This window comes from Microcaecilia unicolor, chromosome 13, assembly GCF_901765095.1.
Source record: "Microcaecilia unicolor chromosome 13, aMicUni1.1, whole genome shotgun sequence".
Lineage (NCBI taxonomy): Eukaryota > Metazoa > Chordata > Amphibia > Gymnophiona > Siphonopidae > Microcaecilia > Microcaecilia unicolor.
In genome coordinates this window covers 92,647,906-92,673,225 of record NC_044043.1, presented here as the reverse complement: position 1 = coordinate 92,673,225, position 25,320 = coordinate 92,647,906, and the positions used below count along the sequence as shown (strand labels likewise).

At 45.8% G+C, this 25,320-nt stretch overlaps 2 protein-coding genes across 2 annotated transcripts in view; one reads left to right on the top strand and one right to left on the bottom strand.

Moving 5' to 3' along the window:
* EMC1 (ER membrane protein complex subunit 1) overlaps window positions 1-4,044 on the bottom strand; it is a 44,964-nt gene extending 40,920 nt beyond the window's left edge. The window contains exon 1 of the mRNA XM_030222420.1: window positions 3,842-4,044. Coding sequence (XP_030078280.1) covers window positions 3,842-3,930 — 89 coding nt within the window. The 5' untranslated portion in view covers window positions 3,931-4,044. The remainder of the gene's footprint in view (window positions 1-3,841) is intronic.
* Window positions 4,045-4,396: 352 nt separating this feature from the next.
* Window positions 4,397-25,083, top strand: MRTO4 (MRT4 homolog, ribosome maturation factor). The gene is made up of 8 exons (XM_030222423.1): window positions 4,397-4,500; window positions 7,131-7,189; window positions 9,141-9,244; window positions 11,184-11,265; window positions 13,971-14,038; window positions 22,289-22,440; window positions 23,769-23,845; window positions 24,725-25,083. The coding sequence occupies exons 1-8, from the start codon at window positions 4,473-4,475 to the stop codon at window positions 24,869-24,871; spliced, it is 717 nt and encodes a 238-aa protein (XP_030078283.1). The 5' UTR covers window positions 4,397-4,472; the 3' UTR covers window positions 24,872-25,083.
* Window positions 25,084-25,320: the final 237 nt, after the last annotated feature.

The following is a 25,320-nucleotide window of genomic DNA, read 5'->3' as shown; positions in this document are numbered from 1 at the left end:
GTGTCCATCTATTTGTACCCAACTGTCTTTTTCCGGTAAACATCTCTTGCTTTTGCTATTTCAAAACTTCATATCATATTCGTCACCCTGAACATCTTGACTTTATGAAAGATAATCTATTTTTATATAATCTTATGACCTGTGTGCCATGTTATACAAGCTAGATTTTACAAACCATTTTTATCCATTCTTCTATCATCATATATGCTATATTCAATTTGTAATTTGTTTCAGGTTTTATTAAGACTTCATCATATAGTCCTGCATTTGCAGGTTCTCAACTTTTATGCCATTAGTGGGTTATCAGGCCTAGTCAAGGCTTCTCTGCTGACCAAAGTCCTGTAACCTGGCTTACCACTATTCCAGTGGACACTCAAATTCCAATCCATATTAACATTCCCCTCTTCACCCTATCCCATAGGGTGACACCAGGGTTGAGTACCATGGTACCATCCATTCCAGAAGGTATCCTTATAAAACTGTTGTTTTGCCGAGTCTATTCTAAAACCTGATATGGTCAAATTACTGAGATTCAGATCATAACATAGGCACTATTTCAGTCATTTCTTTTACACCAATACTTTTTCCAACCCCTTAGTATACAGATTCTAACTTATTCTTACCTAAGTGAGTATATATTGTTATTAATCATAAAATCTTTGGTTATATACTGATTATATCTTGAGTATACATTTTTCTCATGTATCACATCATCTTATAAAGCTTTGTATGGTTATATAGTATCCCTGTGTGCTATTACCTAATTATACAGTTGCAGACATCTCTCTAGTGTCTCTAGCACTTGCATAGCGATTGGTCCTTCTCAGAGGGAGATAGTCCAAAGTGTTATCTCCTGTGGTGTTGGGAAGGAGATTTTCGTACAGAACATATTGTCCTGCGGTCGTCTTTTTCATTATTGCAGTTTCAATTAAGCGTTCTACTAAGCCTCTAGCACAAGGGATTATGCAACATCCTACTAATACAAAAATTGCTACCACTATAATTATAGTAGTGGCTGCTGAAATGATAAATGTCTTCCATTTACCAAAAGCTTTATCCAACCAACCCGTCCAGGATGTGTCAACACCAGAGTTCTCTGCCAACTCTTGTGACAGTGAGGTTAAGCCTTCCAAAGCTCTGGTGATTGATCCATCTGGAGCAGTATTGTTGGGGATAAAGGTGCAACACTGTGTACCTATTTTCCGGCACACTCCGCCCTCTGCTGCCAGAAGTTGGTCAAGTACTAATCTGTTTTCCAACGTCATCCGGCTAGTGGCGTCCAATTGCGCTGCAATTCCTTGAATTGCATCCCTGGTATAATTGACAAATCTCTGCTGGTTGTAATATATGTAATTGATCCAGTCTAAGTTCTTATTTATCGTAGCCCACCAAAAGAAAACTGATTCGAATCCTGCAGCTATTTGGTTTCTGGCTTTGAACTCATCAGGAACCCCTCTTGGAACTCCAATTGCATCTATATAGACCCGATCATCAAAAGATCCAGGCATTGCACTTCTCTTCACTCGTGAGGAAGAGCTGCTATGAGGAGGGAGCAAGGATGCTATAATGATTGGAATTACCAATTTGACTAAGGCACATCTGCCTGTCCAACTCCTGTGAAGTGTGTGGTGGATAGTACGAGTTCCACAATACCACCATACATCTGCTCTCGCCTGTGAAAAGTCTGTGAGATTTAGATTTCGCAGAGTCCCTTTTTCTAGGGTTGTGTTACAATTGGTCAAATTTCCCAGAAACCGTGTATTTTTCACCCCATGTCGTTCCAGACATGTATGATATCTGGTAGCTGGATCTGGAATCCTGAATGCGGGTGGAACCCTCAGCCGAGGGGGTAAGTAGGGGTGGTGCTCGTCAAGATGTTGACAAGACTTATTCACTTCAGTTGTTACCTGAAGTAACTCTAGCATACACCAAAAACCATCTGGATCATTGTGGAGATCTAAAGGGAAAGGAACTACAGTTGGTTCTGCTCTTGCATGGGAACAAAAATAACAATTAGAGACATTCAAACTCTTCGTAGGAGGAATTAAACACTACTCTAACCACTAAGTTATTCCTCAACTGCAGCAAGTCCAACCAGTTTGCCGACAGTGAGCTCTGGAAGTGTTTCCCAAGTCCGGTCCTGGAGCACCCCTTGCCAGTCAGGTTTTCAAGACACCCACAATGAATATACCTGAAAGAGATTTGCATATAATGGAAGCAGTATATGCAAATCAAGTTCATGTGTATTTATTGTGGATATCCTGAAAACCTGACTGGCAAGAGGTACTTCCAGGATCGGACTTGGGAAACACTGTTTTAGTGCATCAGACCTTTAAGGCAGGGGTAGGCAACTCCGGTCCTCGAGAGCCGCAGGGCAGGTCAGGTTTTCAGGATATCCACAATGAATATGCAGGAGACAGATTTGCAAGCACTGCCTCCATGGTATGCAAATCTATCTCCTGCATATTCATTGTGGATATCCTGAAAACCTGACCTGCCTGCGGCTCTCGAGGACCGGTTCAGAAGGAATGGATCCTAAGGAGCTTAGCGAGATTGGGTGGCAGAGCCAGCCGGTGGTGGGAGGCGAGGATAGTGCTGGGCAGACTTATACGGTCTGTGCCAGAGCCAGTGGTTGGGAGGCGGGGATAGCGCTGGGCAGACTTATACGGTCTGTGCCAGAGCCAGTGGTGGGAGGCAGGGCTGGTGGTTGGGAGGCAGGGATAGTGCTGGACAGACTTATACGGTCTGTGCCCTGAAGAGGACAGGTACAAATCAAAGTAGGGTATACACAAAAAGTAGCACATATGAGTTTGTCTTGTTGGGCAGACTGGATGGACCGTGCAGGTCTTTTTCTGCCGTCATTTACTATGTTACTATGTTATGTAAGTACCATGCTGGGACACTGGTTCAGTGGGGGCTCAGAGGGACATGTATTCAAACACGGTAACAGAATTCAAACACGCGTGGGATAAACATAAAGGAATCCTATTCAGAAGGAAAGGATCCTAAGGAGCTTAGCAGAGATTGGGTGGCAGAGCCAGCTGGTGGTGGGAGGCGAGGATAGTGCTGGGCAGACTTATACGGTCTGTGCCAGAGCCAGTGGTGGGAGGCGGGGCTGGTGGTTGGGCGGCGGGGATAGCGTTGGGCAGACTTATACGGTCTGTGCCAGAGCCGGTGGTTGGGGAGGCGGGGATAGTGCTGGGCAAACTTATACGGTCTGTGCCAGAGCCGGTGGTTGGGGAGGCGGGGATAGTGCTGGGCAAACTTATACGGTCTGTGCCAGAGCCGGTGGTTGGGAGGCGGGGATAGTGCTGGGCAGACTTATACGGTCTGTGCCCTGAAGAGGACAGGTACAAATCAAAGTAGGGTATACACAAAAAGTAGCACATATGAGTTTGTCTTGTTGGGCAGACTGGATGGACCGTGCAGGTCTTTTTCTGCCGTCATTTACTATGTTACTATGGAGTTGCCTACCCCTGCTTTAGGGTAAAGTCCCCGCACTGCAATTAGACTTTGACTTTGACAAGTCCATACACAACTCCTCCACATATATTCAACACTGTCTTATAACATCTGATTGTTATACTACTATCATGTTCCTTCATTATCATTTTCCCAATGATCTTTCTGTAAGACTAAATGTCCATTCTCTATGTAATTCCACTATTCGTGATGTACTGTAAGCCACATACATTGAGCCTGCAAAGAGGTGGGAAAATGTGGGATACAAATGCAATAAATAAAGAAATCAAAGTTCCCACGTCACCCCAGGAAACTCGGACCAGGCAAGCATTTCAATGGAGGAACAGGGGAAACCAGCACCCGCTCAGATCCCACTCACCAGTCAAATTTCCCCACTTGATCCTCATAGACAGCAGCGCTGAAAGCCAAGAGAAGAGCAAAAGACAACAGAACCCTCCACGCCGCCATAGCCTAGCAACCGCCACTTCCCCGGCATACACTGGGCCTGGAGGAGACAAAAACCATAGAGACGACAGAAAGCAGAGCGGAAGAGCGGCAGGAGCGGCAACCGAGGTCATAGAAAGAGGAAGGAAGCTGTTGGAAAGACCCCCCCGAGAGGCCGTGGTGGCCAAGTATGTGCCTGAACTACTACTACTTAACATACTAGGGTTACGCAGCGCTGTACAAATTAACGAATAAGGACGGTCCCTGCTCCGAAGAGCTTACAATCTAAAGGACGAAATGTCAAGTTGGGGTAGATGAGATTTCCTGAGAAGAGAACCTCGCTCTAGAAAGCGATAGCTTCGGCCTTATTTTTTTCACACATAGTCTGTTTGCAATGTTTTAATGTGGAATATTTGATTTTTAAGCTACTCTGGGGCTGGCTGTTGCCGGGAGGCGGTTCGGATTCATTCGGGCAATTTTGCAGACTGTCTGTCGGGCCGGCCCATAATTCTTAGCGGCGATGGCGAGGGTCCTCTTTTCCTGGTGGCTGGGTTAACGTGGTCACCATGCCCAAGTCTAAGCGAGACAAGAAGGGTGAGTGGGAAAGAATAGATGTTCCCCTTTCTCTGTTGTCATTATATTTTCCTTCTACTGTTCTGCCTTTTAGCCTTTCCTTCTCTGCCTCTTCCCCACCCCCCTCCTAATATTTATTTATTGATTGCATTTGCATCCCACATTTTCCCACCTCTTTGCAGGCTCAACGTGGCTTACAATACATCATGAATAGTGGAACTATATAATAAGATAGACAATTAGTATTATGGAGGGCTCTTGGGTAACAAGATGATGAAAAAGCATGATATTAGGTATAACAAGCAAATATTGTAAGACAATACTGGATATATGTGGAGGAGTTCGCATTTGTTGATCTTTGTGGTAGTTTGCAGAAGTTAGTTCATAGATCTTTTTTTAAGTTGCGCGGCAGCGCGTTCCGGAATTGTGGGCTCAGGTATGAGAAGGTTTGTTTTTTTTATTTGTACTCCGCGCTTTCCCACTCATGGCAGGCTCAATGCCGCTTACAGGTACTTATTTGTACCTGGGGCAATGGAGGGTTAAGTGACTTGCCCAGAGTCACAAGGAGCTTGCCTGTGCCTGAAGTGGGAATCGAACCCAGTTCCCCAGGACCAAAGTCCACCACCCTAACCACTAGGCCACTGTTGCTACTATTTGAGATTCTACATGGAATGTTCCAACATTCCATGTAGAAGTCGGCCCTTGCAGATCAGCAATGTGGCCGCGCAGGCTTCTGCTTCTGTGAGTCTGACGTCCTGCATGTATGTGCAGGACGTCAGACTCACAGAAACAGAAGCCTGCGCAGCCTTCTACATGGAATGTTGCTAGTGGAATAGCAGCATTCCGTGTAGAATCTCCAATAGTAGTAACATTCCATGTAGAATCTCCAATAGTAGCAACATTCCATGTAGAATCTCCAATAGTATCTATTTTATTTTTGTTACATTTGTACCCTGCGCTTTCCCACTCATGGCAGGCTCAATGCGGCTTACATGGGCAATGGAGGGTTAAGTGACTTGCCCAGAGTCACAAGGAGCTGCCTGTGCCTGAAGTGGGAATCCAACTCAGTTCCTCAGTTCCCCAGGACCAAAGTCCACCACCCTAACCACTAGGCCACTCCTCCACTCCATGTGTTAGTTTGTATTTTAGACCTTTACAGTTAGGGAAGTGAAGGTTGAGGAATGTGCGGGATGATTTTTTAGCATTCCTGGGTGGTAAGTCTGTGAATGATTTTGTGAACTAGGGTACATATTTTGAACGTGATGCGTTCTTTAAGTGGGAGCCAGTGTAGTTTTTCTCTTAGGGGTTTAGCACGTTCATATTTTGTTTTACCGAATATGAGTCTAGCTGCAGTGTTCTAGGCTGTCTGAAGTTTCTTGATTATTTGCTCTTTGCAGCCAGTGTACAGTGCGTTGCAGTAATCTAGATGACCGAGTACCATTGATTGTACCAGGTTACGGAAGACAGCCCTTGGGAAGAAAGGTCTTACTCTTTTTAATTTCCACATTGAGTGGAATGTCTTCTTGGTTGTGTTTTTCGTGTGGTTTTCAAGTGTTAGGTGTCTATCAATGGTAACTCCAAGAATTTTTAGGGTGTCCGAAATTGGAAGATTCAGTTTTGGTGTGTTAATGGTGGTGAATTTGTTCGTGTTAAGTTGAGAGGTAAGTATTAGGCATTGGGTTTTTTCTGCATTGAGTTTCAGCTGAAATGCATCCGCCCATGAATGCATGATATGTAGACTTTGGTTGATATCATTGGAAATTTCCTTTAAATCATGTTTAAATGGGATGTAGATCGTTACGTCGTCTGCATATATGTATGGATTGAGGTTTTGGTTTGATAGTAGTTTGGCCAAGGGTATCATCATTAAGTTGAATAAGGTCGGTGAGAACTTCTTTCTTGTGTCCTTACCGTTGGCCTTTTGCTAAATTGCTTCCTTTCTACTTACTTCCTGAGTGCTATTTATCCCCTACTCTTCTGGCCTCATAGGTTCTATCTACTTCTTGTTTGTTTGTTTGTTTGTTTATTTGTTGCATTTGTGTCCCACATTTTCCCACTTATTTGCAGGCCCAATGTGGCTTACATAGTGCAGTAGTGCCTGTCGCCAATACCGGCAAGAACAGATACAAAGCGAGGTTAAGACAGGCATGATCAGATTTGATAGAGATATTGGGGGTCAAGGGGAAGAGTAGGTTAGGTTATGTCCAACATGAACATTTATATTGATGTATTGCGGGGTTAGGCATGTTCCTTTTGATGGCCTTTCTAATCAATATTCTTCATGTTATTCCACTGTCTACTTAAGTGCTTTTGTGTGCCTGATCTGTTGAGTGCCTTTGACTAAAATCCTGCACCCATGCTGACTTTATACATTGCTTTTTCTTCTTGACATTTTTTATTAATTTATAATGATACAGGGATATGAAATGCGACCACCTGCATCAGATGTTGAGTCCAATTGAACCTGTTTCTCTGAATTTGTCTGCTCCAACTTACTAATAAAGAACTTTCTCAGGATCCAGGTTTCTCCTTTGTTTTGGTCACCCCTACAGTACTCGGACAGCTGCAGAATATATATTTTTAGGGGTGACTGTAAATTGTCTCTTGATTGGAACCTCTGACTAACTGAAATTTGTTTCTTACTTTTCCAGTGACTTTAACTAAAACCACAAAGAAAGGCTTAGAAGTGAAACAGAATTTAATAGAAGAGGTAAGAACAAGTTTTGTCATTTATCTTGTATATTGAAATGTTGCTAAAAGCTAGAAATTTTATACATAAATGTGTTGCATTTGCGTTAATAATTCTAAAACCTAAGAATACAGCATCTTATATTTGTCAGCACCACTACAGAAATATTTGGAAGTATCAGTGCCTTCAAGTAAAGCCAAAGTCATTAGGAGAAGCAGGATTTCAACCCTGTCTTCCGTGGTTACAGCCACTGTTCTAACCTCTAGGCTACTTCCATTTCATCAAGCAGATCAATCCATAGACTGGTGGGTTGTGTCCATCTACCAGCAGGTGGAGGCAACTAAAAAGACCTGAGCTATTTGAAATGTTTGTTTATTAAAACTTGCTATGCACTTAATGTTACAAGTCACAGTGGTTTACATAATGAAGCAATTTTTTAAAACATATAAGGAATTCTTATGGGTTGGATTCTTCAAAAGGTGGCCAGTCATACCTTTTTGGTGATCCTGGTGCTTCTGGATTGGCCTTGTCACCTGTGGTATGCAAATCTTGTTCACTTGTTAGTGGGTGACCCAGTTCCACTTCCAAGGAGTCCAGGTCTTTTGTTGCAGGGTCTACTGTACTGATGAAAGACCCTTTTTGTCTTACAGTGTGGCACTTGAGAGGTGATGGCACCTAAGATGCATGGGTTTCTTGGTGTTCATGATCCCTACCATACTCAAATGAGTGAGCCAGTGGCAAGGGGAGAAAATGGAGACAGATGGGGCAAAGCTGGATACAGGGGAGAGAGGAGACAGAGTAATGCTGGATGGTTGTGGGTGGGAGAGAAATGATGTGTTTAAATTTTTTAATGCAAGTTAAACATTTAACGTGTTAATTGCATTATTAAAACACGCTAAATGTGCAGCCTTAATTCTCAGTAACAATGGTTCCAGAGGGTCTACAGGCCCATTCTACAAGATCTCGAGGAACTTCTAGGGTGAAGACCAGGTCGATCAGCCCAGAAGAAATCCACAAAGCAGTGACTTGGTTGCTGTGTACCCCTTTTGTGAAGCACTATAGGATTGGTGTTTCTACCAGACCAGGCAGGGCCTTTGGCAGAGCCATAGTAGATGGGGCCTTGTCTTCCTCCTGCCCTGAGGGATAGAGCTTTGGTGCATTTCATTGGTCTGAACTTCTCTAGTGGGATGAAAAGGAAGGTGAAACTTGGTCTTCTCTGCTAATTTCCTTTCCTCAATTCCTGCCAGACCAGTCCAGGGCCTGCCTGGGAAGATTAGGAGTACTATAGGATTTAATTTGAGGTGGGGCCACATTACTCTCTACCATCGCCTCTGAGTAGTGCCTCATTTTTGTGGTACATCATAGGTAGGCATGCTGGCAGTAGCTCTTCGGGGTTTTCTTTTTGGGACTTGTATATAGTTGTGTTTATTCTGGCTTTTTGGCATAAGCCTACTGGCTGGTTTCAGGCTGCAGCACTCCTTGTGCCGTGTATCATTAGAAGAGTTCAGCTTCTCTGCCTCTATTGGTAGGGGAACACAACTCAGTGGTTTGGATTGGTCCAGCAGGAATCAAGGAATGGAAATCAGCAGGCAAGACCAAATTTCACCTTATTTGAATTTTTGTCAGCTAGGCTCTGAACTAGTAATATATAGTACCTTCTTTTCCAGGTTGGGTTTTTAGGGACTGGGTTGAGGCTAGACATAATGTTTGTATTCTGATTTTTCTCTCTCCTTATAGTCTTTTATTGCATTTTGTACTGTAAAACCTGTATTTGGTTTGACTGTATTAGCCACCTAGAGCTCCATAATTGGAGCGTTTTACAGATTATACATGTTTAATTAAATTTAAAGGTTCCTTGTTATGGTAGGGGTAAGAATCTCCCCCCCCCTCCCCCCCCCAACGAAGCAGAGCACAGTTTTATGGGTTTTTTGTGTTTTTTTTTTTGTTTTGTTTTTTAATTCCTCCCCTGCAGTTGCGGAAATGTGTAGACACTTACAAATACCTGTTTGTGTTGTCCATCGAAAACATGAGGAACAACAAACTGAAAGAGGTCAGAAATGCCTGGAAGCACAGCAGGTGAGTGCAGTATGATACCTATTCATGACATGACTGACAGAACCACAGATAAGAATGTTTGATAAGGATACTCGGTCTTTTGCTCATTGAGCAGAAACGTGGTTGCTGTTCCTAGTGTGTTAAAGTCTTTGATAGCTTTTTCATCCTATATGCACAAACCCAGATGGTGGATTCTTATAGCCTGCTTTGATGTTTCTCTTATATATACTATCTGCTGATAATTGATTTCTCAGGGTAACTAGGGGCCCTTTTACAAAGAACATAAGAATAGCCATGCTGAGTCAGACCAGTAATCCATCTACCTCAGTATCCTGTTTCCAACCGGGCCAATCCAGATCACAAGTACCTAGCGGAAATCTACTAAAGTGTGTTAAATCGGAATTAGTGTATGTCACTACTAACAGTTACAGGACAGTTTGACACTTAGCATGTGCTAATTCCTACATTAACTGCTTAGCATGGAATGGAGTGGGGAATGGGTGTGCATTCAATCTGTTTTCATTGTTAACTGACTGGGTAGATGCTGGGAAAACCCTCAATGGTTAATGCAGAAGTCATGCAGGTACTAGGTGGTAACTTGGGACATTACCACACCATAACTGTGAAGGAAAAATTGTCTTACCTGATAATTTTCTTTCCTTTAGTCACAGCAGATAAATCCAGGAACTTGTGGGTTAAGACCATCTACCAGCAGGTGGAGATAGAGTACAAAATTGAATTCTGTCCTATTGGATGGCATGCATCCTGGTTAGTCAGTGTGTCTTCACCACTGAGCAGGGCCTATATGCCTTAGGGGCTGTTTGCCTGCACTCCTGTGGCATCGAGTTTCCCTCCTCCCATTCTGGAGGATGCCTTCTAGGCTAGTCAAGAATTTTTACTTGGGGGGACTTCTTAACTGGAAAGGCTTGGCAGGAAAGTTTAAATTTAAAGCAAAGGTAAAAGAAAAGCCAAGTAAACACAAGGAAAGCACAGGGAGACGGCAGCAAATAAAGGTGGTACAGTTGGAGGACCAATGCAGAGAGGTGATTAAACTTGCCTGGTTTTTTCTGTCTCTAAAGGTGGATGTTTTATAAGATGGTAGCTAGCCCAGGAGCAACTTCAGAAGAAGGCTTTAATACCTTGAGGGGCAATGTGTTCAGCTGATTTTCATCCATTTTTTGCAGGGTTCACATGGGTTTAATGGCATTTGCGCACATGATAGTGGTTAACACTTGCCTCATAAATATTGTCCGACCAGTCCAGAAACTCACCCAAGGAACCCAGGATTACAAGCAGTGGACAATAGCAACTAGAGATCCAGGGACCCAGCCATAGAGACAGCTTTCTAAAACAAAATACTTATAGGCAACCTGCTTCATTAGCATACTAGTAAAAAAGCCCCGTTTCTGATGCAAATGAAACGGGGGCTAGCAATGTTTTCTTCTGTGTGCATGTGGGAGTGTGTGTGTCCGTGCCCTCTGGCCTCTCTCCCCTCCCCCCTCTGAGTCCTTCACTGTTACAGAGCCAGCGATTTGATTTCGTGCTTTGCTGTTTTCCTTCACTGACTGTTACAGAGAGGGCGAGGCAGACACTCATAGGGAAACCGGATATCTCGCCCCCTTCACACTTCCGGCTGGAGGCTTCATAGAACGTTGGTGTTGCTTTTTATATAGAGAGATGTAGTGGACCCAAAGAACATCAGTTATTGGCAAAGGCATAACTATACTTTGGAGGGGAACCAAATTTCCCAAGAGATTTCATCCCTGGTAAAGACCATAAAGCTGACTATAAGAAAAGCCATTTTAAACTTAGGTGAGTTTATTGAGCAGCCAAATTGCTAATGTTTTAAACCTTTTGAGGACAGACAGATGTCTATATTGACATTTAATAGCAAACTTCAGATATTCTGAACCACACTAAAAATGAGTTAAAACCTATTTTTCTTTCCCTGCAATTCAAGAATTTTCTTTGGCAAAAACAAAGTAATGATGGTGGCACTGGGGAAAAGTCCTGCTGATGAATACAAGGATAATTTGCACAAGGTAAGTTCCCTGCTGGAATGTGAGCTTTTCACTGAACTGTCTAATATGATTGATTGCATTGTGGGTGTTTCTCCGTGGATAAGGGTTATTTCAGCCACACAAGTGGTTTCATCACCATGGGATGGAGCCGACGGGACAAAATTCTAAGCATGGAAGTCTGTAGAAGAGACTTTACAGAATTTCCTGCCACTGTACCAGTATTCAAATCTAATTATACCAACTCGTGAACAAACTACTAGACACCAACCTGGTCACTACAACGAATACAGACATCCCATCTGCAGATAAACTTGCTAAGTATTTTCAATGAAAAAATTGTAAACCTACGCAACACGCTACCTCAGGACAATACTGACATCGAAAACTTCCTTAACGAGTTGGACCCAACATTTGGAGAATACCCGGCTGACCGAACCTGGTCAAACTTTGCCCTCCTCACCATCGAAACAGTTACCCAAGCAATTAGCAGGTTCTACGAACACTCACTGTAAACTAGATACCTGTCCCAGCTACCTAATGAAATCCGCCCTTGACCGCTTCATAGCAGAGCTCACATCCCACCTAAATTACTTGATTCAGCAAGGTCTCTTCCCCAAGGAAAATGGCAATATCCTACTCACCCAGATACCAAAAGACACCAAGAAAAAAAACAAATGAAATCACTAACTACTGTCCAGTAGCATCCATCCCATTGTCAGTCAAATTGATGGAAAGCATGGTAGCCAAACAATGTACAGATTATATAAACAAATTCTCAATATTACACAAATCACAGTCAGGATTTCACCCCCGCCACAGCACTGAAACAGTACTACTCACTCTCCTAGCCAAATTCAAGCAGGAAATAGCAATAGGCAAAAACATCCTTCTCCTCCAATTCGACATAGTAAACCATAATATATTTATTTGTTTCATCTGTACCCCACATTTTCCCACCTATTTGCAGGCTCAGTGTGGCTTACATAGTACCGTAGAGGCATTTGCCAATTCGGTTGATAGCAGATACAAAGTTATATTGTGGTTAGATGAGGTAGGTGTGGATCAGGCATCAAGGGGTCGAAGGAAGTGAAGATTATAAATTGTCCAATATGATCGTTAGTTATGCTGGGTGCTGGGATTTATGTTGGATCAGTGGGATAGGCTTTTTGAAGAGGTGAGTTTTGAGTGATTTCCTGAAGTTTAAGTGGTCACGGATTGTTCTCATAGCATTTGGGAGTCCGTTCCATAGATGTGCGCTTATGCAGGAGAAGCTGGATGCGTAAATTGTTTTGTATTTTAGTCCTTTACAATTTGGATATTGTAGGTTTAGGTATGATCGCGATGATCTGATTCTGTTTCTGGTTGGTAGATCTATTAGGTCTATCATGTATCCTGGTACTACGCCGTAGATAATTTTGTGTAACAAAATGCAGATTTTGAAGATGATCCATTCTTTGATTGGGAGCCAATGCAACTTTTCATGTAGGGATTTAGCACTTTCGAATCATGTTTTACCATATATGAATCTGGCTGCTGTATTTTGGGCGGTCTGGAGTTTTTTTTGTGAGTTGTACTTTGCATCCCGCGTAGATTCCGTTACAGTAATCTGCATGGCTTAGGAACATTGATTGTATTAGATTTCGAAAAGTTTCCCTTGGGAAGAAAGGTTTTATTCGTTTTGAGTTTCCACATTGCATAGAACATTTTCTTTATTACAGTATTTACTTGGTTCTCGAGTGTAAGGTTGCGATCGAGTGTGATGCCGAGTATTTTTAAGCTATCTGAAGTAGGGAGTGTGAGTCATGGGGTGCTTATAGTTGCAGGTTTGTACTTGTGTTGTGATGAGAGGATGAGGCAGTGTGTTTTTTCAGTGTTCAGTTTCAATTGGAATGAATTTGCCCAAGAGTCCATGATGATCAGGCCGTCATTGATCTCATTTCTCCCGTCGGCTCCATCATGCAGTGACAAACCACTTGTGTGGCTGAAATATCCCAACTATTCACGGAGAACACCCATTATAGGTATGTAACTATTGTCCTATCTAGAGGAAATTATTTGGAGACAGGGCCTGTAAAGACCCAGAAGGTTAAGGTTCTCTTGCTCCTAGACCTGTGCTTGAAGCTTCATTACAGCTGTGCAGATATAGCACTCTGCATTTTAAGCAACATATTACACTCTGGTCAGCCCGATGACTAGGTGGCACTGCTGTGTTGATGGCTCTGTTTGATTCCTACATTAGGCCATTTCAGCTGTAGTCAGTATTCACAGGTTGGGAGTGACCCCAGTCACTGAATGTAGGAGCAATGACTGCAGGGTTCCAGAAGGAGGCTAGATGTATGGCCTTCAGTGGAGGACTGTCACTGCCGGCGATGTAAAAACCACCAGTACTGCCACTGCTGGTCACAGCACTCTGGCCCCACAGAGGTTGGCTCTGATTCAGCAGAAAGCCTAAAGGAGCAGGGAAAGCTTTTATCCTGCAGTTAAATTACACGTTTATAATGGAGTAAGCCAAGGTACAAGGACTTCAAGTGAATTGTCCACGGTAATATAGTATCTGGATTTAAAATCTGGATCTTGCCTTTCAAAAATATTTGTAGGCTTCATCTTACATTAAAACATTTTCATCCCATTTCACTTGTGAGATATTAATACCAGCACCCCATTTCCCAGTACAGGTATAAACATGACTTTCTATCCCATTAAATCCCTCCTTTTACTTCTTCTAGCTCAGCAAGTGTTTGAGAGGAGAAGTTGGTCTACTTTTTACCAATCGCACAAAGGAAGAAGTGAACGAGTAAGTGTGCAGTTACTGGACTCGATTGTAGTGATGGAATGGAAGATCATTTAAAAAAAAAAAAAACTTTGTTACTGAAAAAGTTAAGGTCCATTCATAAATATTATAGTGCAATTATTGTTGCTCTCCAAGATGGATTATTATAATACTAGTAAAACAGGCCCGTTTCTGACACAAATGAAATGGGCACTAGCAAGGTTTTCCTCGGAGTGTGTATGTGTGAGTGACTGTGTGTGAGAGAGAGAGTGAATATGCGAGTGTGTGGTGTGTGCGACAGAGAGACAGAGAGAGTGAGACTGCTGGGTGCAAGTGTGTCTCCTCTGTCCCCCCTCCAGCCACCCAGCAATTCTCCTTTCTCCCCTGCTCCCCCTCCAGCCAACCAGTGAGTCTCCTCTGTTCCCTGCCCCCCCCTCCAGCCACACAGCGATTCTCCTTTTTCCCTTGACCTCCTCCAGCCACACAGCGAATCTCCTCTCCCCTGCCCCCCCCTCCAGCCACACAGCGATTGTCCTATCTCCCCTGCCCCCCCCTCTAGCCACTCCTCCACTTTAATCAGCATATATTAAATTCCCCCCATGTGCTACAGAAAAGCACCGAGCACATCCTATACAGTAAAACACACCTCCAACGTTCTGAAGCCGTAGTTCCGGAACATTGCAGGAATGCTTCAAGACTTGAAGGCTTCACTTTCTTGGCTTCGGAACGTTGGCGTTGCGTTTTATTATATAGGATTGTGTATATGGGCTGCACTAATTCAGTACTGAAAAAGTTACAAATGGTCCAAAATCTGGCAATCAGGGTGATCTTTTCTCTAAGAATGGATGAATCTAACGTCATATTTTTACGAATTATATTGGTTGCCAGTTATAGCAAGATCTCATCTTAAACTGTACAATGGTTTTTTTGGTCTTTATAAGGACATACTCCTCATTTGGTAGGATTTTTTCCTATACTAGGCAGACAGTTATTGGGGAGGAAGGTTTCTTTATTTTCATCAGCAAAGTTGGTCAAGTACTTAACACAGTTTTCATCTTCCCTTATCTGTTTGTTCCTTAACAGATTATTTGTTGTTTCGTAAGCAAGAAAGCTATTTTGTTTCAGAAATATGTGGAATGATTTACGGTTTGAGTGTGATTTTGTTTTTGTAAATTCCCAGTTTTCTTCTTTTTGTGATCTGCATGGAACTGTAGAGGTTTTGTGGAATATAAGACAGAGTGTAATGCAATGTAATATGAATTGAATGAAAGAACGATTACAAAACCTACTATAGGGATGAGCTGTCAAAATAGCAGAAAATCACTCGGTACCAGGTCAATTCATGCAATAAGTGCACCTGCGTGTGTTCCCTACTCTGAGTGGAGAAACATTTTTATTGACACAAAAACGTCATGGTGGAGAAAAAAAAAAACATTGTCGGCCCTCACGCTAAAAGCACTACATCGACTGAAACTCATACAATCACCACTCAGAAAAAACTATGATTTCCAAAAATTTGAAAACATAATAACTTCAATGACTTTTAAAAAAATATTTTAATAGATTATTCATATAAGTGCATATCCATTTTAATAAAACGCACCCTCAACGTTCTGAAGACACTGACGTCACTGCAGCCACTCAGACACCGGTTCGTAAGTTCATGGTGGTGAAGCCAGAACACTCACCATGTCTCCATGCCCCGCCCTCGCATCACAAGTACACAACGACGTAAATGAACGAACGGGGAGGAGTCTCCTCCCCTTCCAACAAATCGCTGCACACAGCCTAACAAAAGCAAGCCGCCGAGGACGTGCCCATCGCCCCACCCCGTTCACGCTACCGCCTCGCCCCCTGTTCCCCCCCATCCCCTCACCTCCCCTCCGTCACCTCCCCTCCCCTTACGCTACTATCCCTGGTGGTGTAGAGGTACCTGTTCGCTCGGGGCAGGAAAGAAAGAGCCCCCGCTTCCTCATCGACCCTCCAGACCGGTCAAGACGCGTGGGTTATGCTCGCCTACCAGCAGAGGGAGACTGAGAACACTAACTTCAACTATGTACATATAACCTGTGCCCATCCCACAAAAGCCAGTATTTTCTCAGTCTCAGCAGAGGGTAGACAGGCAGCCTGTGCAGCTTGTCCGGTCTGGTAGGAGTCAGGGATCAGTTGAGAGTTTTAGCCTGGTCTATTGATCATTCCTGAGGAACTTCCCTGTGCCTGGACTACTCTGTGTGCTGGGGATTGGCGGTGCCGCTGGGGCCTGCCATTGTCCCCCCTGGGGTGTCACACCCGGGTGGCCGGGTCCCTCCCCCGAGCTAGCTCTCCAGTTTGGGCAGCTTTGTGCCTCGGCTGCAGTTTTATATTGCAGCCTTGAGTGCCAGGGATTTAATAGCAGCAGGGCTCAAATGGTGCTGCAATAAAGTTTAAAAAAAAAAAAAAAAAAAAAAAAGACCCAGACGCTGTGGAGAGCTGTGCAGCTGCACTCCGGAGTGCCGGAGCTGGGCAGCCGTGCAAGTTGAGCTGTGAGTGGCTTCTTTGGGTGAGTTCCCAGTTCCTTTACCTTTGGGAGGTTTTTGGCGCGAAGATGTCCTCGAAGCCGCTTCGCTGTCGTTTTTGCGCTCGTCGGGGGGGTCGACGCGATTGGCGGTTCCTGCCGCTTTTGCGGGGAACCGAAGACTCAGGCCTCCGCTCCGCCGGTGTTAGCGGCGGAACTTCCCGCGCCAGCCTTGCAGGAGGTTGCAGGGGCTTCGGCTAGCGGTTCAGCGGCGGTCCCGGTTTTGGCGGGAACCGCCGCCATTTTGGATTCGGGCCCGAGAATCCCGGATTTAGTCAGCGGCCCTCAGGGCAGCCCGGTGGCTGGTGCTTCGGGAGGGGACGTTTCGGGAAGGATGGGTTTCCCTCCTGAATTTGTTTGGTCCTTATTTCAAGCCTGGCAGGCGGGACCATCGCGCACGGAGCCCCTTAGTCCGGGGGCGGGCTTGAGCGCTAAGAGGCCACGTGTTGAGTGGGCTGAAGACCTGGACTGTTTTTCTCCTCCAGAGTCAGAGGGCGACTTTAGTCCCCTGGAGGAGGAGGAGGGGTCCTTGTCCGGACCAGATAGAGAGACAGTGCCCGGGGAGGATCCGTCGGTGGTCCGCATTTTTCACAGGGAGGAATTGGCGGATCTTATTGAGCAGGTGTCTACTATGCTCAAGTTTGACCCGGCAGTAGATCCGGCTCCCTCTGAAAAGCAGGACCCGTTGGTTAAGGGGATCCGCAGGGTATCTCGGACCTTTCCTATGAATGCGGATCTTAGAGAGATGGTAACGCAGGAATGGCTCTCGCCGGAGGCACCTTGTAAGGTGGCACGGGCCATGGCTAAGCTCTATCCCCTTCCGCAGGAAGATAGAGACTCTTTAAAGCCTCCAACTGTGGATGCCGTAGTGACGGCGGTGACCAAGGCTACTGCAATTCCTGTAGATGGAGGGGCTGCCTTGCGGGACCCTCAGGACAGGAAATTGGAGACATTTCTGAAGCGCAGTTTTGATTTATCGGCGCTGGCTTTGCAGGCTTCAGTTTGTGGAGGTCTGGTGGCTCGAGCATGTTTCCGCTGGGCTGAGCGGCTGCTAGATGCTCCGCAGGTTGATAGAGCTGCCTTAGTGCAGGATTTGGCAAAGTTGGAGATGGGCTCGTCATTCTTGGCAGATGCGCTATATGATTTGTTGCGTGCATCGGCGAAGAACATGACCCTTGCAGTGGCGGCTCGAAGGGCCCTGTGGTTGCGGGGCTGGCTGGCAGATGCCGCGTCCAAGGCAAAGTTGTGTTCGCTTCCCTTTAAGGGCGCTTTGCTTTTTGGAGACGAATTGGATAAGTTGGTTAGGGGTCTTGGTGACACTAAGATCCCGCGGCTTCCAGAGCTTCGGCCTAAGGCGTCTAGGGGCGCGGCGGTGCGAGGCCGTTTTCAGGAAGCTAGACGGTATCGGCCGGGTAGGCCCTCGGGGGGGTTCCGGGGTCGTTATTTTCAGAGAACCCAGCCCTTTCGTGGGGGCCGCCGGGGGGGGCGAGCTGCCTTTTCTGGAGCGGCCAGTACGTCCCGTGGGTCGCAATGATGGTTTGGGGGTCCAGCCTCTGGTTCGTGTAGGGGCTCGCTTACGCTTGTTTTACCAGAGGTGGGCCCAAATCACGTCGGACCAGTGGGTGCTGCAGATAGTGCGAGACGGGTACGCGCTGGAGTTCGACGGTCCTCTGTCCGATTTCTTTCTCGTCTCTCCCTGTCATTCAAGGCGCAAGGCAAGGGCAGTGCGAGACACTCTGTCACGTCTGGTAGATTTAGGTGCTGTGGTGCCGGTTCCGCCAGAAGAACGAGGTACCGGTTGTTACTCCATTTACTTCGTGGTGCCAAAGAAAGAGGATTCTTTTCGGCCCATTTTAGACCTCAAGAGGGTCAATGCGGCTCTAAAGATTCCTTCCTTTCGGATGGAAACGTTGCGCTCGGTCATTGTAGCGGTTCAGGAAGGGGAATTTCTGACTTCATTGGATTTGACAGAAGCTTATTTACACATCCCCATTCTAGAGGCGCACCAGCGCTTTCTTCGTTTTGTGGTGTTAGGGAGTCACTTTCAGTTTTGTGCGCTCCCGTTCGGCCTGGCTACAGCTCCTCGCACTTTCTCCAAGGTGATGGTGGTCGTGGCAGCGGCTTTACGGTTGCAGGGCATTTTGGTGCATCCGTATCTCGACGACTGGTTAATTCGAGCCAAAACGCAGGCGGAGAGCGAGGAGGCTACCGCCCGGGTGGTGACCTTTTTGCAGTCGCTGGGTTGGGTTGTCAATCTGGCCAAGAGTCACCTAGTTCCGTCACAGTCGCTGGAATATCTGGGAGTTCGGTTCGACACGGAGCGAGGCCGGGTGTTTTTGACGGCTCCTCGCATTTCCAAACTGCAGATTCAGATACATCAGCTCCGAGCTCAGAGGGCGCCGGCGGCGCGGGAATATCTTCAGGTGTTAGGTCTGATGGCTGCGTCTATAGAGGTAGTCCCTTGGGCCAGGGCCCACATGAGACAGTTGCAGAGTTCGTTGTTGACTCGTTGGTCCCCTCAATCCCAGGAGTTGGAGGAGCGGTTAGCGCTGCCGGAGAGGGTTCGACGCAGCCTCCGCTGGTGGCTTCACACTCCGAATCTAGCGAAGGGTATGCCGCTAGAGGTGCCGAATTGGGTGGTACTGACCACGGATGCGAGTCTGTTAGGCTGGGGGGCGCATTGTCTAGGGCAGGTGGCCCAAGGGCGATGGACGTCGGTAGAGGTGGCGTGGTCCATCAACCGCCTGGAGACTCGAGCAATTCGGTTGGCTCTTCGGTCTTTCCAGAGTCTGCTAGAGGGCAAGGCGGTCAGAGTTCTTTCCGACAATGCCACGGCCGTCGCTTATGTGAATCGGCAGGGGGGGACGAAGAGCCCGGGATTAGCTGTAGAGGCGGCGGAGTTGTTGGGGTGGGCAGAGGCCCATCTTCAGGCTCTTTCGGCAGGCCACGTAGCAGGAGTGGACAATGTGGACGCGGATTATCTGAGCAGGCACATGTTGGATCCCGGAGAGTGGGCCCTCCATCCCTCAGTGTTCGAACGGATAGTGTTGCAGTGGGGTCGGCCGGTGTTGGATCTCATGGCATCGGCCGACAATGCGCAGGTCCCGCGGTACTTCAGTCGTCGAAGAGATGCTCGAGCCGAGGGTCTCGACGCGTTGGTTCTGCCGTGGCCGACTCAGCAGTTGCTCTATGTGTTTCCGCCGTGGCCGCTGGTGGGCCGCGTGGTACAGCGGATCGGTCGTCATCCCGGCTTAGTGATTCTGATAGCGCCCAATTGGCCTCGTCGGCCATGGTACGGAGATCTGATGCGGTTGTTAGTGCAGGGTCCTTTTCCCCTGGGGTCTCAGGTGAGACTGGTGCAGGGACCGATCGAGATGGCCGACCCCTCTCCATTCTTGCTTACGGCTTGGCTCTTGAAAGGCACAGATTGAGAAAGAAGGGTTTCTCGGCCAGAGTCATTGATACAATGTTGCGATCGCGTAAGAAGTCCACGTCGTTGGCTTATGTGCGGGTGTGGCGCATCTTTGAGAGTTGGTGTCTTGAACGGAATGTTGTCCCTTTGCGGGCTTCGGTGATGGAGATTTTGGAGTTTTTGCAGGATGGTTTGGACAGGGGGCTCTCCCTTTCTTCCCTGAAGGTGCAGGTTGCGGCTTTGTCTTGTTTCAGAGGTAAGGTTGGAGGAGTCTCCTTAGCAGCTTCTCCGGATGTAGGGCGGTTCCTGAGGGCAGTGAAGTTGATTCGGCCGCCCCGTCGTCCAATGGTTCCGCCTTGGGATTTGAATTTGGTCTTGGAGACTCTGGTGGGTCCTCCGTTTGAACCATTGGCGTCCATCACATGTAAGGATCTTACCTTGAAAACAGTTTTTCTGGTGGCCATTGCTTCCGCTCGGAGAGTATCAGAGTTGCAAGCCTTGTCTTGTAGGGAGCCTTTTCTGTCCTTTGCGAAAGAGAAAGTGACTTTGAGGACGGTTCCTTCCTTTGTTCCTAAGGTGGTTTCAGCGTTCCATGTGAATCAAGTGATTTCGTTACCGGTGTTGGGGGATCGTTCGGGGGATGCCTCTCAGCGTCGGTTGGCTAAGTTGGATGTTCGGCGCGCCTTGCGGTCCTATTTGAGCAGAACGCGAGATTTCCGGGATTCGGATAGGTTGTTCGTTTTGTTTGGAGGTCCTAAGAGAGGAGCTGCGGCCTCCAAGGGGACTCTGGCTAGGTGGTTGAAGGAGGCTATTGCCTCAGCGTATTTGTTGAGGCGGCGTTCGGTGCCCCCGTTGCTTAAGGCGCATTCAACTCGGGGGGTTGCCGCTTCCTGGGCGGAGAGTAGTTTTGTTCCTCCGCAGGATATTTGTAAAGCAGCGGCATGGTCGTCCATTCATTCCTTTGTTAAGCATTATAGGATTGATGTTCAGGCAAAAGAGGATGCAGGTTTTGGAGCGGCTGTGCTGTCTTCTGCGTTTCGAGGGTCCCACCCTTAAGTTTCTACTGCTTTGGTACTTCCCACGCGTCTTGACCGGTCTGGAGGGTCGATGAGGAAGGTGAAATTAGGCCTTACCTGCTAATTTTCTTTCCTCGAGACCCTCCAGACCGGTCAAGAGCCCGCCCTATGGATTTCAGAGATATTGTTCGTATCAGAAGTATTTGAGCCGTGTTCTGCTATGACTATTCCTTTTATCTTTCATTGGGTCGGAGAGTTTTTCTTCGTCCATAATACTTGACAGAGCGGGGCGCTTGACGTTCCGTCTGTCTGAGCACACTGTTGGTGTTGTCTATTGGTTTTCCAGGTACAGGGGTTTTTCTACATTCAAGAGTTCAGGTTGCAGGGGGTTTTCTCTGCTTTGCTAAGTGTATACTGGCTTTTGTGGGATGGGCACAGGTTATATGTACATAGTTGAAGTTAGTGTTCTCAGTCTCCCTCTGCTGGTAGGCGAGCATAACCCACGCGTCTTGACCGGTCTGGAGGGTCTCGAGGAAAGAAAATTAGCAGGTAAGGCCTAATTTCACCTTTCCTGCCCGGAGCGCTGTTGCTAGCTGCCCTGCTGCATCCTGTGTGAGTCCGGCTCTCGGCGTTTCAAAATGGCCGCCAAGAGTTGAAGCAGCCTCGCGAGACTTCAACTCTCGGCGGCCATTTTGAAACGCCGGGAGCCAGACTCGCACAGGATGTAGCAGGGCAGCTATCAGCAGCGCTACGGGCAGGAAACAGGGGGCTCTTTCTTTCCTGCCCCGAGCGAACAGGTACCTCTACACCACCAGCGATAGTAGCGTAAGGGGAGGGGAAGGGAGTCCCGTGCCCGCTAGCGCCCGTTTCATTTCAGGCAGAAACGGGCCTTTTTTACTAGTATATTATAAAAACAAGAGAAATTTATCCAATAAGCACTCTCCAGCAGGTGTGAAACATAAGTTCTGTGGTGGTCAAAAGTGCTGTGAATTATTATCTTCTTCCAGATCCAACTCTTTCCCACATTTCCACTAGGGCAAAGGCCATCAATCCTACTTTCCTTAACTCTCCTGTTTCCATTGTGGTCTGTGTGAGCCATGAAGGAGAGCTGGTATTGAGTGATTTTCTGAATGAAAGAGCCCCAACTTCTCAGTCTGCAATGCAGGACAGATCTACCCGGCTTTCTCATAAGTGTGATCCAGCAGATTAAAAAAAAAATCATCCCTGCAGTATCTTCTGGTTTTTTTTTTTTTTGTCATATTATGAACGCTAATGTTTTTTTCCTGTTGCAGCTGGTTTGGTCAGTTTAAAGAAATAGATTATGCGCGGGCTGGAAACAAAGCAACATTCACAGTGGCTCTGGATGCAGGGCCATTGGAACAGTTCCCACACTCCATGGAGCCCCAGTTACGGCAGCTCGGACTGCCAACGTCGCTGAAGAAAGGTGAGGAAGCACACAGGCAGAGAATGTTAGACTGGACTGTCCTTCAATGACAGCAAAACAAAAATTAGGACTCCCATAAGTCTGAATTCCTTTAAAACTGTATTATGAACTTAACTGTACCAGAACAGGCAAAAAATCTTTAGCTCTGCCCTGGCAGGGAGGAGGTTAATAAGGTCAATCTGTTCTGTAATGTAAACACTGCAGCCAGGTTTATATACAAAATCTCTCGTTTTGAAAGTGCCTCCCCTTTATTAATCATATTACACTGGCTCCCCATCAAAGCGAGAATCACCTTCAAATTATGTACCTTTCCTTAGCATCCCTCCGGACCGGCCCAGGATTGGACTGATGGGTTATGCTCACCTTCCAGCAGGTTGGAGACTGAGAAAAAACTCTGACTCTAGCGAGCCTTTTCTGTTCTATTTTGGCTTTTGTCTGCTTTTTCTCTGTGCCACAGGAATTCTTTGGAGGCTTGTTAGAACTTTCAGCTTTATTAGCTTTCAGCCTCAGGGGTATACTCGGGTGTCCCGAGTCCCTCCCCCTTATGTACCTTTATCTTTCAAATCCTAAATGCCATTAATAAACTTACCTCAAAGAAACACTAAATATGAGGCAAGATAATATCTCAGACTCCACCTCCCAAATTGCAAAAAAGATGATCTACAAAACTGTCCACTCTGCAGGCTTCACTTAACCTGGGAACCAAATGGTGAAACTCCTTCCCACCCAAAATAAGAAATACACAGGAATATACTAGATTCCGCAAAATCCTCAAATTGTTCCTATTCAGACAAACCCTCACAAAGAACAACCATATCTCAAACAATGAATTATTACCTGAATTGGTTATTACTCTATTTACCATTAACCTTCTCTTTGCTTCATGTACAATTTCTCATTCATAATAGATTTTCTAAATGTTAAACATCCGTAGCTATCCCAGTGCGTTTGATACTGTATTGTAAAATTGGATTCTTACATCAAATTACTTTATGTATTCTATACTGTTTATTTTAAGCCACATTGAACTCAAAGTTACTTGGGATAATGTGGGATATAAATGTCACAAATAAATAATGTAATCTGTCCAGTTTCCTTGCACATGATTTCTCACTAGGACCTCACAATGCTATTAATACATTGCATGTCCTGATACCTGCATAAGAGTTATGTGTTTAAGTTCTACACATTTCAGCAAGAACTGAAAAAAACTGTGTTTCTAGAACAGGAGCGATTTGAGACTTCTAAAATGCTCGAGGATTAACTGGTGAGAATACAGGAGCCTTTGTTCCAAAGAAAGTGTTCTAGGTCTGGCTTTGTCTTTTCAGGAATCGTAACACTGCTTTCAGATTTTGAAGTGTGTAAAGAGGGGAATGTACTCACCCCTGAGCAAGCACGCATCCTGGTGAGTAACACACGACAGAAGATAGGGTATTAGCTTGGCTGGTGCTCAAGAGCAGAAAATTCAACATAGCTGACCTTATAGCCTAGGTAGATGTGATTTAAGGGGTTGGTCATAGAGCTGTATCGTATGGATCTGTCTTTGGATCATGTTTCCTGCATTCAAATGTAATTATGGGCTGGAATGTAGTGTGTCGTATTTTTGTCCTGTCTCTGTTGAGACCTACCCTATAGCCTGATAGGCAGAGGTCTGGGAGAGAGGGCTGAAAGAATAAGTATAGAATGCTGTACAATATGTCCACTGCCTGATCTGGTAGTAGGAGAAAAGCAGTACGTGGTGGTTATGGGTGGAGGGTAGTAGGGTACACAGTATTCAACACTGGCGCTTTAGATGGCGACTCTGGCTATGAAGACTTAAGGCCGGTGCTGGGCAGGCTTATACGGTCTGGTTCCCTTATATGACAGTCCGGTTTAGGATGAGCTAAAGAGGACATTGATGGAAACTCCAGTAATTTGGAACGCGAGGACCATCTTTTATGGTCCGTCTTCTGCAATTGACAAGGCGGATTTGGATAGGCTGGAATGGGCTTCGACAGCAACTTCAGTAGGTGGATAAGGACAAGGCCAGGTAGAATTCTATGGTCTATGTTCCAGCAATGTCAGAGAGAGACAATGATCAAGTATTTTATATCACATTCATTGTTGGTGTAATCATGATGATGAGCGTGACTGTTGGGCAGACTGGATGGGACTGTTCAGGTCTTTTTCTGTCATTTATTGTTACTATTTTATAACTCAGTATATATCATTTTTATAATTGAAAAGTTAATGAATGACAACAACATGCTAAGCCTTTTTAACATGGATAATGTTTTCCTTGTAGAAATTGTTTGGCTTTGAGATGGCAGAGTTTACTGTTACGCTAAAGTCGATGTGGAATTCGGAAACAACAGAATTTAAGCAGCTGGTCCAACAAACAAAAGATGAGTTGCAGGAGGAGGAGGAAGAAGATGATGATGAGGAAGATTAGCTCAAACTTTACCAAAAGGGACTCGGACTGAACAGGATGTATAAGTAGCAGATGACTTCTTTTCAATCTACCTTTCTAGCTGGAAGGAAATGCTGAGCTGCTCAGAGTATTTTCATAATTCTATTACAATCCAGCTGTGATGCCTTCCTTGGTAGCTGCACTGAGGGGAGTGGCAGCGGCTTGAGTCAGGATTAAATATTTATTTAAGAAAAAAGTCTTCATGCTGTCTGTGGTTGGTTAGACAACAAGGCGGTGCGGGAGAGAGTGAGATACAGGTGTGCTGAAAGATTCCGTTCCTGCTGCGACTGTAGATTACTGAAGCTGAATGTTTCAGGTTGGAAATTTGTATGGGTGTTAAGTGGCAAAAGCTGCACCCCTCCTAACAGCTGTAACCACCTTCCAAATTTTGTTTAGCTTGGCCCTGTGTTTTCTGCTGTAAATGGAAACTG

Bases quoted from the DNA above. Each gene is read 5' to 3' on its own strand.
- MRTO4 (XM_030222423.1), top strand. From the start codon at position 4,473: ATGCCCAAGTCTAAGCGAGACAAGAAGG. The intron at 9,245-11,183 runs GTGAGTGCAGTA...CTGCAATTCAAG, and splicing joins AATGCCTGGAAGCACAGCAG to AATTTTCTTTGGCAAAAACA. The intron at 14,039-22,288 runs GTAAGTGTGCAG...TTCCTGTTGCAG, and splicing joins ACAAAGGAAGAAGTGAACGA to CTGGTTTGGTCAGTTTAAAG.